Here is a 15,765-nt window from a genome sequence, read left to right as displayed (position 1 = left end):
CCCACACTGTCCACGGCACAGAAAGACCAATCCCTTCTGACACTAATGCGTGAAGGAGAGTGGGCGCTGGCCTGAGCAATTGTTGCTGTTGCTTTATGGAGACCACAAAGTTAATCACAACAAAATTACCAAATTACTGTAACCGTTGGTATTTATCAACTCCCACCAAGGGAAAACAAAAGTCACTGCAACAGAAAAGTATTTTCCAAAGGAAAGATCAGTTTCCTTTTTGGTGACCTGAGAAAATTTACCACAATTCCATTCAAAACCTTCAGGCACTTGACTTTTTTTTTTTTAATATCCTTTACCTTTTTAATAAAAAGTAAAAAACAAACAAAAAAAAATACATCAATGTCCTGAATAGAACCTCTCTATGTAAAGGTGTCACTAAACAAATAACATAGGACCAGACAAAATAAATGGAACTGAGAATAGCAATATGACATATCATGAAGCGTTTATATATGTATGTGTATATTGTATATGAATGTGCGGTACATGTGTGTGCACCTATGTATGTATAAATATGTAAATATTTGCCTACATATGTCACACACACACATATTTATACTGACCTCTTTAGATCGAAGTCCAAGGCACTTTTTACAATGAACAGGTTAAAGCCATTAATTTAGAACATAACTGTTTCTGGGTACATATCGATTTGTGGTGCCAATATAATCCACATTTTTCCTTGATCACCTTAGAGTATCTCTGGTTGGGGTAATGATTAAAAGAACTGGCTTGAAAAGAGATTAGGAATGTCTCTAGAAGGTTAAACTAACTTCTCTTGCTAGGTTTCCTCTGGGGAGGAGAGTCCTCATTGGTAGGTTGCTGAATTTCTCAAGGAAGAAGCACAGATGCAGCTATTTCTGTACTGTGCTGAGCAGGGACTGGGTACCCTTCCAGGGGGACCTCCCCTGGGGGCCACTTGATATTCCAATGGCCCTGCCAGCACAGGCTAAAACCAGAAACCTAAAAAGGGACTTTGAAGGGGCTCAGGGTTACAAAGCAAGCTTTTTTTTTTTTTAAAGGCTGCTCCTATTTGTACACCAGCCACATTACATGACCTCAAATGAAACTGTGAGATGCATCTGTTTTTATCCTTATGATCGTACAGGACTTTACTTCATCAAGTAATTCTGTAAATGAGGGTCAAAGAACAAATGGTTTAATTTTCTAGCTATTAATGGTGTTGGTTACTGTTGCTGTGTGGTGAAGCCAGAGCTTTTCAATATTTAATGTGTATACAGATCACTTAGGGATCTCGTTAAAATGCCAAATTGGATTAAGCAGATCTGGCGTGGGGCCCTAGTCTGCATTTCTAAGTTCTTAGGTGATGCTGACACTGCTGGTCTGTGGACCACACTTTTAGTAGCAAGGATTAGTGTACAGCCATATATACCTGAATTAATGTCAAGAGATCTGCTTTCCCCAAATCAGGAATTTGCATTGTTTTTCTTGGTCTAGACTGAATAATAACTTTGAGGGGAAAATCAGAATATATTTGCTCTCTATAAATGTAAAAGTCTGAGTCTGAGGAGTGCTAGAAGAAAAAGCCAAAAGAGACAGTTCTATTTAGTAGCAGAAAAGTATTAAAAGACAAATCAATTACCACCAGTACATTCATCAGTTATATAAAATTGAGAATAAACTAATTTCCATTAGCCAGCAAGTGAGTAACCTGCTAAAAGCAGGTGCCCTGGAATTCTGATAGCCTTAGTGGAACCCACCCTTACATGTAATTGGGGGTGTAGCAGACACTGTGAGCAGTTTGTTCAATAAAAATAAGCTGTGTGTGCAAGTGAGCTCTCAGCCACACAAGCAGCTTGGAGCGGGCGTTGGCATCTTTTTCTTTCAGGTTACCAGTACCAGCTTTTCCCCAGGAAAAAACCTGTTGTCTTGCACTCTGTGTAAATTTTTAGGTTGAGAAGGGAAAAGACAGGAGCTCAGGTGCCCCGATGCTGCTTGGTTTCCATGGGTGCAGTGTCAGCCCAGGGTGATGCTAACAAACAAGAGGGCCCCACTGATTCTGGAAAACCTTTGTTCTATAACTAAACACATCCTGTTTTCACCTAGAAATAGTCCCTCCATCACTCAGAGGATGGAAGTGAGAAATTCTACATGAGTCTCAATTACGACTCAGACAAGGAAGGGAATGGAGTTCAGGAGTTGCTCGAGTAGAGAATTTCCCCAATTCTGCCAATGAAGACAACACCTCCTTTGAAGCTCCTTTCCTGCCACTAAAGGGCTGAATTAAAGGAGCAGAAAGGGAAGCCCGGCACTTTGCCAGGTATTGCTGTGCGTGTCCTGCTTCCTCCCTTACTCCCCCTGGAGCTGTGAATAAATGCAGGGTCCTGAGGGCTCAGAGGAGCTCCTCCGCACATCTGCACATCCTATCGGGGTCTCCCTGAGCCTGTGTAAGTGAAGCTCCCAGTGGCTTGACTCTGGCTTAGATACACACACTCACAGCGCCTAGAATTTTGAGTCTTTCATGTCACAGGAGAACTCTCCCTTACGCCCAATTCTGACATTCCCAAAGGAAGAGCCAGTGGCTCAGCTTGAGACTCCTATCACTTTCATATTGAGACTTTGCATTTACATGGGGAGAACCTGCCCATCATGAAACTGGCTCTGCACAGCTACTAAGGGAGTCATGGCTTTTAGAATCTCATCTGAAATGGCTTGATAGAGCTTTGGGTAGAGTTATTCTTCTAAGCCTGGAACATTATTCTTGTCTCTAATGGGCAGGTCTTAGGGATTTACAAGACGGCAGTTCCCGAGGCTAAGCCCCTCAGTCTGGGTGATGTGTACTCAGAAACAGTCGTTGGGAGAGCAGGCTGACACTGGGCCTGCCAAACACTAGTGTGATACAAAATGTTAGTTCAAAGTTACAATATATTTTATAATATAGCAATATATTTCATATTTAAAATAAACTGTTATGCTTTCTCCTATCATTAAAAAATAGCAAGCAGTACAGAGGCAAGATGCAAATTCCTATTGAAGCTCACATGATTCTGAACACAAACACTTGTTTCCGAGTTCACCAATGAAAATGTGCTCTCTCCTCTTCTCTTCTGCTCAGCGCGGGCCACGGAGTCCGGGACCAAAGTGAGTTGTTGCGCCATTAAAATGTCTGACGAAGGTGGATTGGTCCTGGTTGAGACCATGGGACACAGCTAGAGAATGTCATTTATTCCCTCTCCTTCCTCTGGGAACCTGGATGTTGGCTGTTCCAGTCAGATTCATGTTTGATTAGTCACTGATTTTTGTTTTTGGCTATAAATTCAGCATTTCTTTGGGATCCTAACTACAGGTTGGTGTTGAATTTTGTGCTTTTCCTCCAACAGCTTCGCTGGGCACATTTCTTTTGTTTCAACACATGGTCCAGGCCCAAGATATAGCTTCCTGAGCCTGCTTCTCAGGTGTGTAAACAACTGTCGCACGGCACTTGGCACCTAGATTTGGAGGTCACATGTTGAAGCTTTGATAATGGTTTTGTTCAGAAGGAACTCCAGTTGATGTTTGGGTGTTTCCAGTAATGGTGTAAGGAAAGCAGGTCACAGCTACTGGTTTTCTCTGTCTGTTCATACACCACTGCACCGAGTGCTTCTTAAAAAGTTTCCATCTATTTCAGTACAAAATCTACGCATTACTCATCTGACAGGAGTTTAATGTTAACCTCTACTTATGCAGCCTAGCACAAGCTTTCAGGATGACAGGCACCCATCTATATTCAACTACCAGGAACAGGCAGTTCATGCCGCAGTCCCTGGGACATCCCTTTTTGGTGGCATCAATGGCCCCATTCCCATTCCATGCTTACTTTGGTGGCAGCAGAGAAGGAAGGGACAGTGTAGGGACAGTGTCCAGGGCGTGGTCACTATGGGGGGGGTTGACCCACACCAACCAGGAGACCCCAGGACAGCAGTCTACGTACTGAAACCCAGTGCTGCCAAGTTCATACAGGCAGCATGACGACTAGCAGATCCTTACTCTGCTTTGAAGCAACTTTCAGGGAAGTAGCATGGCTGTGTGGAACTGGGGACACATTTTAGGATTTAAAAGCCAGTAACTTAGTGTAGAACCTACTGGTAGTGCGATGACTTCCTAGTGTATATGCTGTGGTACTGTGAGAGCCACACATTCATTCTGGGATGAAACGCTGATTCCTAATTTGAGGTGCATGGATGGTGGAGGGGACACTGTAAGGGAGGAGAGAGAGCCCGTGTGCTGGTCTCATATTCCTCCCTACACAGTTGACACGTCATAGTCACTTCCACTAACCCTTGAGGACATTCAGATGCCACACCTGAGTGTGGGCTGGACGGGAACGCAGTCTGGCTGCTGTTGAAGACGATTGTGACTCCACGTAAAACCTACTGAGTACTTTGTTTTGAAGGATGTTAACTATCATCTTCATTCACACCACATGGAAACCGAGGGATGAGGTGGTTACACTAATTGGCCAAAGATGTGGGTCCAGCATTAGAGCTTATTTACTCCGATTCTGTATTTCTAGCTTTCTTCCTTTTTCCTTCCTTTACTCACACAGAAATCACTAGGAATATAAGGGGGAGGTCCTCAAATGTATTGAAATAATGATTTCTTTGATGCTGCTTCTTCTCAGCCTTTAATAAGCAAGGAGACCTATGCATGCCCACTGGGACTTTGCTGACGCCTCATTCTCAGAGTTTGCCGCTGTGCCACTGGCACTCACCGAGGCCAGAAGCCCAAGGTGCCCCAGGGCCTAACCTCTCTTGTTCCCTTGCATTGCATTAACATTTTTAGAGATATGATGTCATGAAGCTGCGTATTACAAGCAGGGCAAGAGCAGTTCAGACACTTTATGGCAGTTTATTGATGATGAGCAGGCACATGTGTCCTTTGATCCAAAGGTACAGATTGATATTTGGACTTCAGCCTGAGGAGGAGCGAGCCCCTAGACTGGCATGATTTACCACCTGGTGCTATGTCCTGAAATTCCACTGACACCAGTGGTCTTAAAGTATCACAGTACCTCCCTGACTTTACAGTACATGAGGCTAGAATATGGCTTATGTGATGAGGGGTGGCTCTGTAGTTTTGATTCAAGTGTCTAGATATTTTGGGGGACTATTGTGGTATTTCACCTGTCACTAAGTCATCAGACAAGTGACAGTAGGGTTCTGATGCTGGGTCCGCCTTCCAGGAGTGAGCAGAATGCAATGAGTTCAGCACTAGAGCTAAGTTATTGTGATGAATCATGTTTACATAGAGCCAATTCTCGAGAAGCTAATTAAACCTCCTCCACCACCAAACGAGAATAAGGAAGAAGAAGGCCTGGCATGACAGTCAACCTGCACCTTTCCTGTCTGACTGTGATGCTGAGGCACTGAGGAATTAGCCAAAAGATGGGCTGCAGAGAGGAAACCTGGAGGGACCTGCACTTTGGTGATCCATCCTGGGATCATCAGGGTTGAATGTGTTCACAGGAGAATGGGTAACTTCCCACATGAAGCTGAAACATGGTACAGAGAAGCAGCCTCCCCTTTACCATTGCAAGTCAGTAAGCAGGTTTGATCACCTGTTTTTGAGGATTAAGTATTCTTTCACCAAGGAAAGAAACCACACACAGCTATTGCACTACCAGTAGGTTGGGTCATGCCACCAGTGCCCGCGTGTTTCTGGGGTGCCAGTGGCTGCTGCTGCTGGAGGTAACTCCAGCCCCCTCCCAAGGTTATCTGCTTGTTCTTCAGGGGTCACTTAGGTGCACAGCATTATCCACAGACCTTGACAGGTTGACCGTCTGCACAGGGGGGTGGCAATGCAGTCTTGTGTATCATTTATTTGAAATTAAGACTAAGTCCCTGTACGTGTGTGCGTGGAATGGAGAGGGTGAACAGGTGACAGGTGAGGGCTATGGGTCAGCGAACAGGATCGGCACACGCAGGGTGACCTGTCTGTGGTCCCCACTTGTGAGATGGAATTCATGCCACAAAGACACTGCACGGAATTTCATCTGTGTAGACATCTGTTTATCAGTGCAGCCACACTGTCACGGCAACAGGAGCACCATTCTTGGGACATAAGAAAGGAAGGTGAACTTTCAGAGGATCAACAGTCAAAAGAATAAGAAAAAAAAAAAAAAAGCCAGCATCAAGTGTGGCGTCTGTGGTGTGTAAACCACCAATGGAGATGTTCAAGGGGTTGTTACCAAGATGAAAACAAGACTGTTTAGGGGGGAACAGCAGTAAGAAGAGACAAAAGAGGAAGTTTAGCAAGAGACCCGATCTTCTGGAAAGAGTACTACACTCCAAGGTCATCTACCTTTTGCAGTCTAGTGACCCCTTTGCCCCTAGAAGACCCAGCTCACCTGGACACTGGCCTCAGACAAGTGACAATGTCCTGTGCAAAGGGAAGCCTAGCAGAACAGCCCTTCGCAAGTATTGCCCTGTTGCCTTACCCTCGACAGATGAGACACTCTGTACAGTATGGTTTAGCTCCCCACGAGCTGAAGTCAAAGACCTCATGATGAGGAGAGTGGTGGAGACACAATGGCCTGGTCACTTCACAGATGAGTGTGGTATGTGGTCAGACACAGAGCAATGAAAGATGGCATCCACGTGCCTCACCTCATGATCCCGGCTGCCACACTGGGTCAGGATGTTTCTCAAGTTTCTTGGAGTTTGAGACGTATTTGAACAGTTTTGGCACCAAGATTAACATGGCACAAGAGGAACAGGCTACTGACAGATCTGTCATCTCACCTACAAGGCTCCCTAGGGGATCCTTTAGCCTCAGAATCTTTCATTCTGAGGTGGTTTCACCTCAGGTAGAAGGGGCCACACGGGCCACTTACCACCACCTGTTGCAGTCCAGGTGAGGCCCTGGACCCCTTTGCGCTCCTAACACCCAGGCTGGAAGGCTGTTCTGGATGCACACAGCTAAGCGAATCCCCAGACAGCACCCCTCCTCCCTGGGGCACCCCTGGGCTGTGCCTGCACATCGCCTACCCTTGCACATGTGCACAGTTCCCGTGCTCCACCAGAACACAGCCAGTTTGCAGGTAAGAAGGAATTTCTGTGCAGGCCACAACTTTCAGAAGGCTGCGTGCCCCTCCAGAATGCCAGCAAGTGGCCTGGCGTCCATCTCAAAGCAAGCAGGGGTGCTGTGTCCTGTCTGAAGGGACCCGCGCCTTTGGCGAAGCTCAGAACGTGCCCAACACCAGCAAACTACCTGAGCTGAAAGCACCCACCTTCACATTTGAACCAATGCACATGCATGGAGTGCCCACTGCGTGCAGGTGAGGAACCAGGTCCCTTTTATTCGGGTCAAGTTCAAGCAAGGAAAGACCTGGGATGAACGTGGGAGATGAGTATGCATGTGCACATACCTGCAGACACACAGCTTTATATGGATGTCAATATTGGATAGAAAATCTGGCTTTTTATTTGTCTTTTTTGTTTTTAGTCTGGATTGGGTTTTATGACTGGTAAAGGTCTGGGAGGAAAGAATGTCAGTTCTGGCGGCTGTGTAGCTCTCCCTGCCTTTTGTCTTCCGGAGGCTTCCCAAGACAAATGGCAGGGAGAGGGAGTCCATGGGACCCCAGTGGTGAGGAGCCCATGTCTAAGCCTGACACCCCCCCGCCCAGGGGTACCCGCTTCTGGGCTGCTTCTCCATCGGCGGCTTCGGTGCCCCCACCCCCCCCACCCCCGACGCGAGACCTGAGATTGACGTGGATTTCTGTTCTGCACCAGTTCTGCAGCCACGGCCCTGCCAGAGGCACCGCTTCCTGTCACCTCCTCTTCCTGCTCCCAAGTAGAGGCACCTAAACAGAGATTAGATTTCTGGTTTCAAGGCATATCGAACCAAGCACGCTGAATGAACTCGAGTTAGTTAATTAGCTTGGTCTCTCCTCTTTAGGTTCCCTGGTCTGATTGTTCCTTGATGGCAAAGTGACCAGGAGAGAGTTGATTTGCATCTTAAGACCTATGGGTAATGCTTCTGGAGTGGGGGGTTTATTTAGCAACTGCTTGAACTTGTGTATGGGGTAGGGAAGGAGGTGGAGCTGACCCCGAGGGGGCTGTCAGAGGCCGGGGGTGTGTGGGTGGTGCCCGCTGCGCCGCCCCTGGCCTCGGCAATGGCAGACAGGAGCTGCTGCTGCTGGCGCAGGGCGTCGGCAATGAGGAGTGGCAAGGAACTGAAGCCGGCCGCGAGGTGCTCCAGCTTGGACTCCAGGCTGCCGATCTGTTTCTCCAGGTCTTCACTCCGGTCGTTGAGCTCTGAGATCAGGTCATACATGACATTCTGCATCTGTAGGGGGAGATGGGGACAGTATACTACGGGTCATCACATGGGGACCGGTGGCTGGAGAAACAAAGTGCTCCCAAATCACAAAGGGACAGCATCCACACCAGAGTGTCCAGCCTGGCCGACCCAGGAGAAGACCCGGAGGTGCGGGGTACATAGGGGTGGTAGTGACCCATCAGAAAACATGCATAAGCAGTATTACTTCTTAGATGGGTGAGTCTCGGCCCTCCTGGCGTCCTTGACAGCCCAACCTCTCGGCTCAGAGGCTGTACAAACCCGCTCGTTGACAAAAAGGCACCATGCTGGGGAGTGGATGGGGCCAGGGACTTGGGGGGCCAGCCGTGGTTCAAGTTCGAGTCTAAAACGCAGTTTCCTTACAAAACGGGTTAATAATAACCACCCACGGTCATGACATTATTGCCCCTGGGCTGCTCTTAGCACAGTGGCCGGAAGAGACGCCAGACACCCCTGCTCACCTTGGTCTGCAGCCCCTCGGAGTGGCCTTGTGGGGTCACAGCCCCTCTCCTGCCTGGTTGGTAAGGAGAGACACTGCCCCACTGGGCCATCCCCACAGGCCCAGTCCACCTACAGAGCTCCCGTGGGCTGGCTAAGGTGGGAGGGGGCTGTCCTACTGTGGTAGTTCTAAGCCCCCTCCCACCATGTCCTGCCACCTTCACTCTCAGATGCTGCCCCCAATTCCGTAAACCTCCCACCTCATGCTGTCTCCCTGAATCCTGGCCACCTGCCCTGTCTCCCGTGCCCTGATTAACACTGTACTCCATCCCCACCCCTGCTCCTCATCCTGCTTCCCTGCTTACCTCTCCTCCGTTATACCACCTTCTGCTGTGCTAGCTAACTGCTCCACCTGGGTATCACCATCCTCCACCACCCACAGGGAGGGATGCTGTCCAGGCAGGGGCCTTTGCCTGTGCTCATGGGTGTGTCTCTAGGGCTTAAAACAGCACCTGGCACATAGGAGATGCTCAACTAATGAATGGACACAAATCCGCCTCACAGAGGGTTTGTCACATGACTGTCCCTGAAAGCTATTGGCTGGACGATGGGTGAGTGAGGCTTGCACAGGTCCCCTCCATCCTCTGCCCCAGGGAGGAATCCACTGATGGGGAGAGACCTTTCACACCACAAGTTATTCCAGGTGCCTAGAAGGTTTCTCCCTGTTTACCAACAAGGCCCTGTGTCTGAAGGAAAGTATAGCCCAGGGGTGCCTGGGGCTGGGGCGCAATCAGGGAGGCCTCCGGAGACCTGACAATCAAATGAAACTTAAAAGTATCCAGTAAACTTGCCTTCTGAGAGTTAAGTCATCAAATTAGATCAGAGCAAAGTTAACAGAGGGGCTCAGGCCAGGGCACCATTCCCTCTGGCCACCGGACCACAGGCTGAGAGCCCCCCATGACCTCAGCACAAAGCCCCACTGAGCCCCTTCCACAGGTGCACTCCCAATCTTGTCCATGGCTCTGACTTCTCTCTTATCAGGACACTTTCTGGATATAATCTGGCTTCCCGAGTTGGCCTGGAGAGTGCTCATCTATGCGACAGCTACCCTCCTCTGTACGTTAACAGGTGACAGCAGCCTTGGGAACGAGAGCCATGTGAGCCCTGCATGCCCCCTCTACCCCCTCCCAGGTAATGAGGCCCTTGGAGCTTCTGGTCATCTGCCCATAGCATCCTGACCCTGTTTGCCTGAAAGTCTGAGTTATGCCAGCAAGATGCAGAAACCCCTGGCACCCATGGGAGCAGGGACCAAGAAGAGACGGAAAAGCAGAGTAAAGGAAGGTGGCAAAGTGTGAGGGCCAGAGTGGAGGTGGGAAGGGGGCCGACGATGGGCCCCCAAGGAGCCACTGCAGAGGCAGGATGAAGGCAGCTCTGCCTGGGAGTGCAGGATACCCCCGACACCCCAACGTTCCCAGGACTAGACTTTGGAAGTGATCGTGCTACCTTCGCTAATTAACAATCCAGAACCTCATCAAGGTGGCCACTGTCCCTGGAATGTCCAGACTACACATTGATGAGCTTGTAGGGCCCTATGAGCTATGGACTGAACCTAGGCCCCTTGACCTGGGTCCCTGTGTGGCCACTGGTCAGCTGCCCAACCTTAGGGTGGCCACTTCATTCCTCTAGATCTTGGCTTCCTCATCTACATTCATAATGAGAACCACCATTTGCAAAGTCTCCATATAGTTTACAAAGCATTTTCACAGACACCATCTTATCACTTAGAGTCTCAGATATTAGGAATTATTTTTACATTTCAATTAAAGGAATTGAAGCTAGCAAATAAGACCCAGGTCCTCCCAGCGAGGCCACCCTGTGGGATAGCCATTTAATCTAGCAAATAATATTGGAGGCCACATGCCATTTTCTTAATCTAGCAAGGACCAGAGAGCAGGGGTGGGCAGGTGGCAGGTTTGGAGGGCTGTATGGAGTCAGTATTGGGTCCCCTGCCCTGTGCTTGCTGACAAGGCATGGCGGGGCAGGGGGCAGGACTTAGACGAGTCTCTGGGAGGGAAGAGCAGGTGGACTCCAAAGTCCCCCTCTTCTGGGCTCGCACCTGTCCCCACGGCAGCCCTGAAGAGGCCCCCTTAGCCCTTCCCTGCACACCTTTCCTGCCAGGCAGCCTGCTGCCATTACTGGTGGGGTTTAGTTCCCCACGTGACTCAGTGATGTGGACCCTCAGCCAGCCTGCTTCTCCCTGGGCCCCAAGTCTGTGAGACGCTGTGGGTGGTACTGAACCAGCCCAGGCTTGAAAGTCCGTGTGCCTGATGTTCCCAGAGGACATCAGCCACAGGGTGTCCTGCCAGGTGAGAGGGGAGGTGGGAAAGCTTGCTACTGTAAGAGAAACTCTTGGGGTGCGGTGCCAGCCCATTCCTACATGGGCAGGCGGGCCCGGCACCACCCCCTTCCCGGCCACAGCTGAGCCATCAGAGCGCAGACTTATGGGGACCAGACTGACCGGTCACCTCATCTCAGAGAATTGAGAATTCAGACCACCAGAGGCCAATTCATGCTTGCCTGTGGCCAGAGCAACAACGCGCAGTCTCTGTATGGGGCCGCCAGGGAGACAGGAGCTTAGAAGCCACCGTGGAGTGGGGGTGGGATGTGGGCGGGTGCTTCAGGCCCCTGCACAGCACAGAGAGGTGAGGGGACCCCTCTGGCATGGGGGCCACCGGCGCCCAGTTCTTGTGGCCTCTCCGTGGAGTCTGGCTGTGTTCTGCCTGGAGCGAGGCTTCCTTCTGTCCTGCTGATCAACGCCTCCATTTGTAAACCTTTTAGTACTTTCCACTACCTGAGGATGTTAACACCACACCCTGGGGGTTCCCTCCCGTGCTCTGGGGCTCTGGCTCCGCCTCAGCCCCGTGCCCCTGCTCCCCCCTCCCACCCCACCCCCTGCTGCTGCCAGCACAAGTCCCTGAGCTTGGGAGGCCCCTCTCTGGCCTGATCCTTTGTTGAACCAGGCACCTGCACGAGGCCAAAAACCCGCAATTTCTCTGATTGCACCTCTTTTCAAAGGGTGCTAATCTGCCTGAGGGACTTTCTCTTGCTCACCCAGGGAACGAACGAGTTCCATTATGATAATCGACATCTGTTGGAATGTCCTGCCAGCCTGGCCCTGGGCTGAACATTTGATGTGCAATCTTTACCAAGAGGCCTGAGGGGCTGAGGATGGGAGGAGCAGCCGCAGCTCTGCCAGTGGCGTGGCCTTCAGTCCTTCAGTTCTAGGGTTCACAGTAGGAGCCCCAAGTTTCTCTTCGGTACTTATGGCAGGTCAGTGTCAGAAATGCGGAATGGCCCTATGGCAGTCACGTCCTGGGGAGGGTTCTCTTTTTTGGTACCTTCACACTCATCACCATGAACTGCCTGGTGCCTGGAAATGCACTTCCTGCCCCCACCACTGATTTGGGGCCAGAAAAGCTGATGTGTAAGGATTGGAGGAGGCAAGAAACCGAGCTTCCAGTCACAATCATGTGACCAGGCAGCCTGGCCACTGCCATCCCTAGGAGCCCTGTGGGTGCTCCTTGCACAGCTTCAGCTCATTCTTGGGCCTCACTCCGCCAAGCAGCATGAGCAGCACGCTGCAGAGATCTGTAGGCTCAGGAATCGCCCGCACTAAGGCCACACAGCAGGTTTCCCATCAGGGATTCACTCAAGGGGGCCTGGGCCTCGCTTTCCTGGGCCTGTACCACGGAGCTGGGATGGCCAGGTCCCCACAGCCACATCTGAGAACCCCTCAGCCTCCGCCACTCACCTTGGAAAGGTCCACCAGGGTGTTGGCTTGATCACTCAGCTTCCTCTGCTCCATCTTGACGCTCCTCAGTCTGTGGGAAAGAGTTGTGACAGCCACGCTCCACGTGCGCGGACAGTGGAGCCCGGCATGTGGATTTGCAGCTGTACTGGTTCACCTGATTTTGGAACCCCAGACTGGGGACCTCCACACCTGTGACAATGGACCAGGATGGTGTGTAGCTCAGGTCCCAGGAGAGCAAACTCCTGTCCCCAGGCAGCATGCCTTCTGGCCTCTCGCCTCCTCTCAGATCATCTCCCTGCCTCTGGAAGGCCCTCCTCCCACCCCCAGCACCTCCCAAACCCCATCCCTGCTACTGCACTTTACATCCCTGTCTTCTGGAGACAACAGACCGCAGTTCACTCATGCAGGGTGTGTGTGTGTGTGTCAGCGTGATAGGGACATGGGTGTGTCAGTGTGATGGGGACACGGGGGTGTGTCAGCGTGATGGGGATGGGGGGTGTGTCAGTGTGATGGGAACATGGGGGGGTGTCATCGTGATGGTGACACAGGGAGGTGTCAGAGTGATGGGAGATATTGGAGGCTCTTACTCCTCCACCTGCCACAGCCCATGCATGGTGCCGGCCAGTGTGGGTGCAATAGTGGGAGGAACAGAGTGACATGGGCCCAGTTCCCACCCCAGTGCTGGGGGGTCAGCAGTGGGTTTCCCCCTGTGGTTCGTTGGAGCAGGTGCAGGGCCCTGGCAGGGGAATGCGCAGCGTACTCACTGGTGAATGGCCTGGAGGAACTTTCTCTGGTGCTTCCTAACCTTGGCATGGTCAATCTTCTTTAGCAGCTTTGTGTGTTTGTAGATGAGCCACGTTTCCCGCAGGACATTGGCCGCTGCATTCTTGATCTGAGGAAGAACAAATACGGTGAGTTGCCAACAGGCTCATTTTCTCTATTTCACATACCGTGTCTCCGAGTTTGCTGCTACCGTCTGCCTTATAAGGACATGGTTCTGCGTCCTCCGCTGACGCATGAACCCTTAGATGATTATGACCTGTCTCCTCTGAGTCCCGTTCTGCACACGGCAGCAGGCCAGACCAGAGAGCTACTCTTGTTTCTTTCTTGAGGGTTTCGCTCCCCTTGACTGCCGTTTCTGGGCTAGATCTAGATGAGCTGTGGCCCTAGACTCAGAGGCCAGGCCACCCGTGCACCTGCACTCTTCTGCACTCACCCGACACGGCCACATACTACACACCTGGATCCTTGCTTGGATTTGGAGCCCAAACAGATTTCCCATCAGCTGGAGATTTTCAAAGGCCTCTTTGAGGACACATCTTTCCCACAAACGGAGCTCAGAGGCCTCAGCCAGCCCATCATGTCCTTTCCCAAATGGCCAAAAACATTTACACTGTAATTTTACCCATAAATGTAATTGGCTTAAAACTGAAATTATTTCAAAGCAGTGTCTGAAAATCAGTGAAGATACTTAGGTGTGAAGCCAAAGCTGTGTCCTCGCCAAGGCTGGCGCCTCTGTGTGCGCAGCCACCACGCTCTATGCCATGTGACGCTAACTGCCGTCGACATGGAAACCGCTGAGCTCACGGGCTCCCGGCTGAGCGGGGCCGTATCGATGGCATCCAGATGGCACAGGACAGAGTTTTAATCCAAACACAGACGTCTTTGGCAATTAGTAACAAGAGCCAGAGGAAACGTTTCTTATTAAGCACAAGCCGAACAGATTTTTGATGAACTGTTCCCGTTTCTGCACGCCATGCAAACTGGCACAGGCCCACAGGCCCAGGGCCTGGTGTCCGTGGGACAGCCCAGGAGAGACCGGGTTCCTAGCCAGAAAAGATTTTAGTGAAACTGGGGAGTACAGGCCCACTTCGTCAGGCTGACATCACAGATGGGACATTGTTAAAATGCGGAGGCGTGTGGGAAGCTAGGAAGCATTGTTTCACAGGCTGATAACTTTTGTGTGTGTGTGTTTTAAAAATTTATTACCAAGGCTGGATTATATTTTTCACTGGCGCTGAAGTGATGTTTTTAAAAGAACAGCCAGCTAAGTCTTCTCAGAAATGTCTAAGTGACATAAACACTGCTTTTTTTGTTCAGTAAAAATCCGCTGTGAAAATGGTTTTCGATCCCTTAATGGCTCACTTCTGGTGCTTCCTCACCCGGCAGGAAGCCGTGGTGGGTCCAGGTGAGCAGCGGAGGCGGGGCAGGTGGGGTCTGACCACAGCCAGACTGGACAGGAGCCTCCCAGACAAGGGACGCTCAGGACGGCCCCTCACTGCCCCACTCTCTCTGCCCACGTCCCCTGAGGTGGGAACTCTTTGGTTTTCCCGGGTGCTTAGCCTGCAAGGACGGCCTCACAGAAAAATGGAAGAAAACCCCTCTCAGCTTTTAGGACGATTGGCAGAGCCCCCGCTGCCCACAGAGCCCCCGCTGCCCACATGTCTGCTCCGGAGGTTGGCAGAGCTGCGCAAGGTGGTGCTGGTGGGTAGCAAATGGGTGACACTGGAAAGCCTGCAGGTCATGCTCATTATTGCAGTTACTGAGCAGGTTAGGGATAAATGCATAGTTATCAAGAGAGAGAGAGAAATCCATCCCCTACAGTTGTTGTCCGGAGGCGTGAAGGAGGAGATCCCTGATGCGGATGGTGTGCCGGCCACGATCTGGGTTCCTCCCGCGCCTCTCAGGTCCTCCTCCCCATAAACTCACCAGGCAGCAGCTAGGATGATCCCCATTTTACAGACGAACAAACCGAGACACAGAGTGACACTGTGACATTACGAACGGTAAACTGAGCCAAAGGGGATTTCCGTGCTCCATAAACCATGCACACACACACGAATTCCCATCACACAGTCCAGACCCCTGTGTAAAATAGGAGGACACGGTGTCCAGGACAGGTCGTGAGCGCCAGAGTCCCACAGCTGGCTGAGGGCAAAGTCCGAACGGGAGCCGGGGCCAAGAAGAACATACGGTTTCCGTGTGGTCTGCAGCTCCTCCTGACTAGGCTTCATCTCCACACAAATACTGTTTTCTGTTTCCCAGGATCAAGGGTCAAGGAATTGGAAAAACATTCGCAATTCGTTTTCACTCATCAGGGCCCACACTTGGCCACATAACGGAGGCAAGGAGTCCAGGCCCCATGGCGCCCTCAGCCCAAGTGGGAGGCTGGGAAGTCACGGCACAGACGGGTAGCCGCAGAGACT

The 15,765-nt window shown here is 50.9% G+C and overlaps 1 protein-coding gene across 2 annotated transcripts in view; it reads right to left on the bottom strand.

Annotated features, from left to right (window-relative positions):
- Positions 1–270: 270 nt before the first annotated feature.
- KCNN3 (potassium calcium-activated channel subfamily N member 3) overlaps positions 271–15,765 on the bottom strand; it is a 133,243-nt gene continuing 117,748 nt past the window's right edge. The window contains exons 6-10 of one of the 2 annotated variants that reach the window (XM_055324098.1): positions 13,324–13,451; positions 12,560–12,629; positions 8,059–8,298; positions 7,710–7,813; positions 271–3,631 (exon numbers count right to left, since the gene is read on the bottom strand). In XM_055324098.1, coding sequence (XP_055180073.1) covers positions 7,781–7,813; positions 8,059–8,298; positions 12,560–12,629; positions 13,324–13,451 — 471 coding nt within the window. In that variant the 3' untranslated portion in view covers positions 271–3,631; positions 7,710–7,780. Of the gene's footprint in view, positions 3,632–7,709; positions 8,299–12,559; positions 12,630–13,323; positions 13,452–15,765 lie in introns of both variants that reach the window. The other variant, XM_055324097.1, reaches the window with a different exon arrangement.

This window comes from Nyctereutes procyonoides, unplaced genomic scaffold (assembly GCF_905146905.1).
Source record: "Nyctereutes procyonoides isolate TBG_1078 unplaced genomic scaffold, NYPRO_anot_genome, whole genome shotgun sequence".
Taxonomy (NCBI): Eukaryota; Metazoa; Chordata; class Mammalia; order Carnivora; family Canidae; genus Nyctereutes; species Nyctereutes procyonoides.
This window is presented reverse-complemented; position numbering and strand designations above follow the sequence as displayed.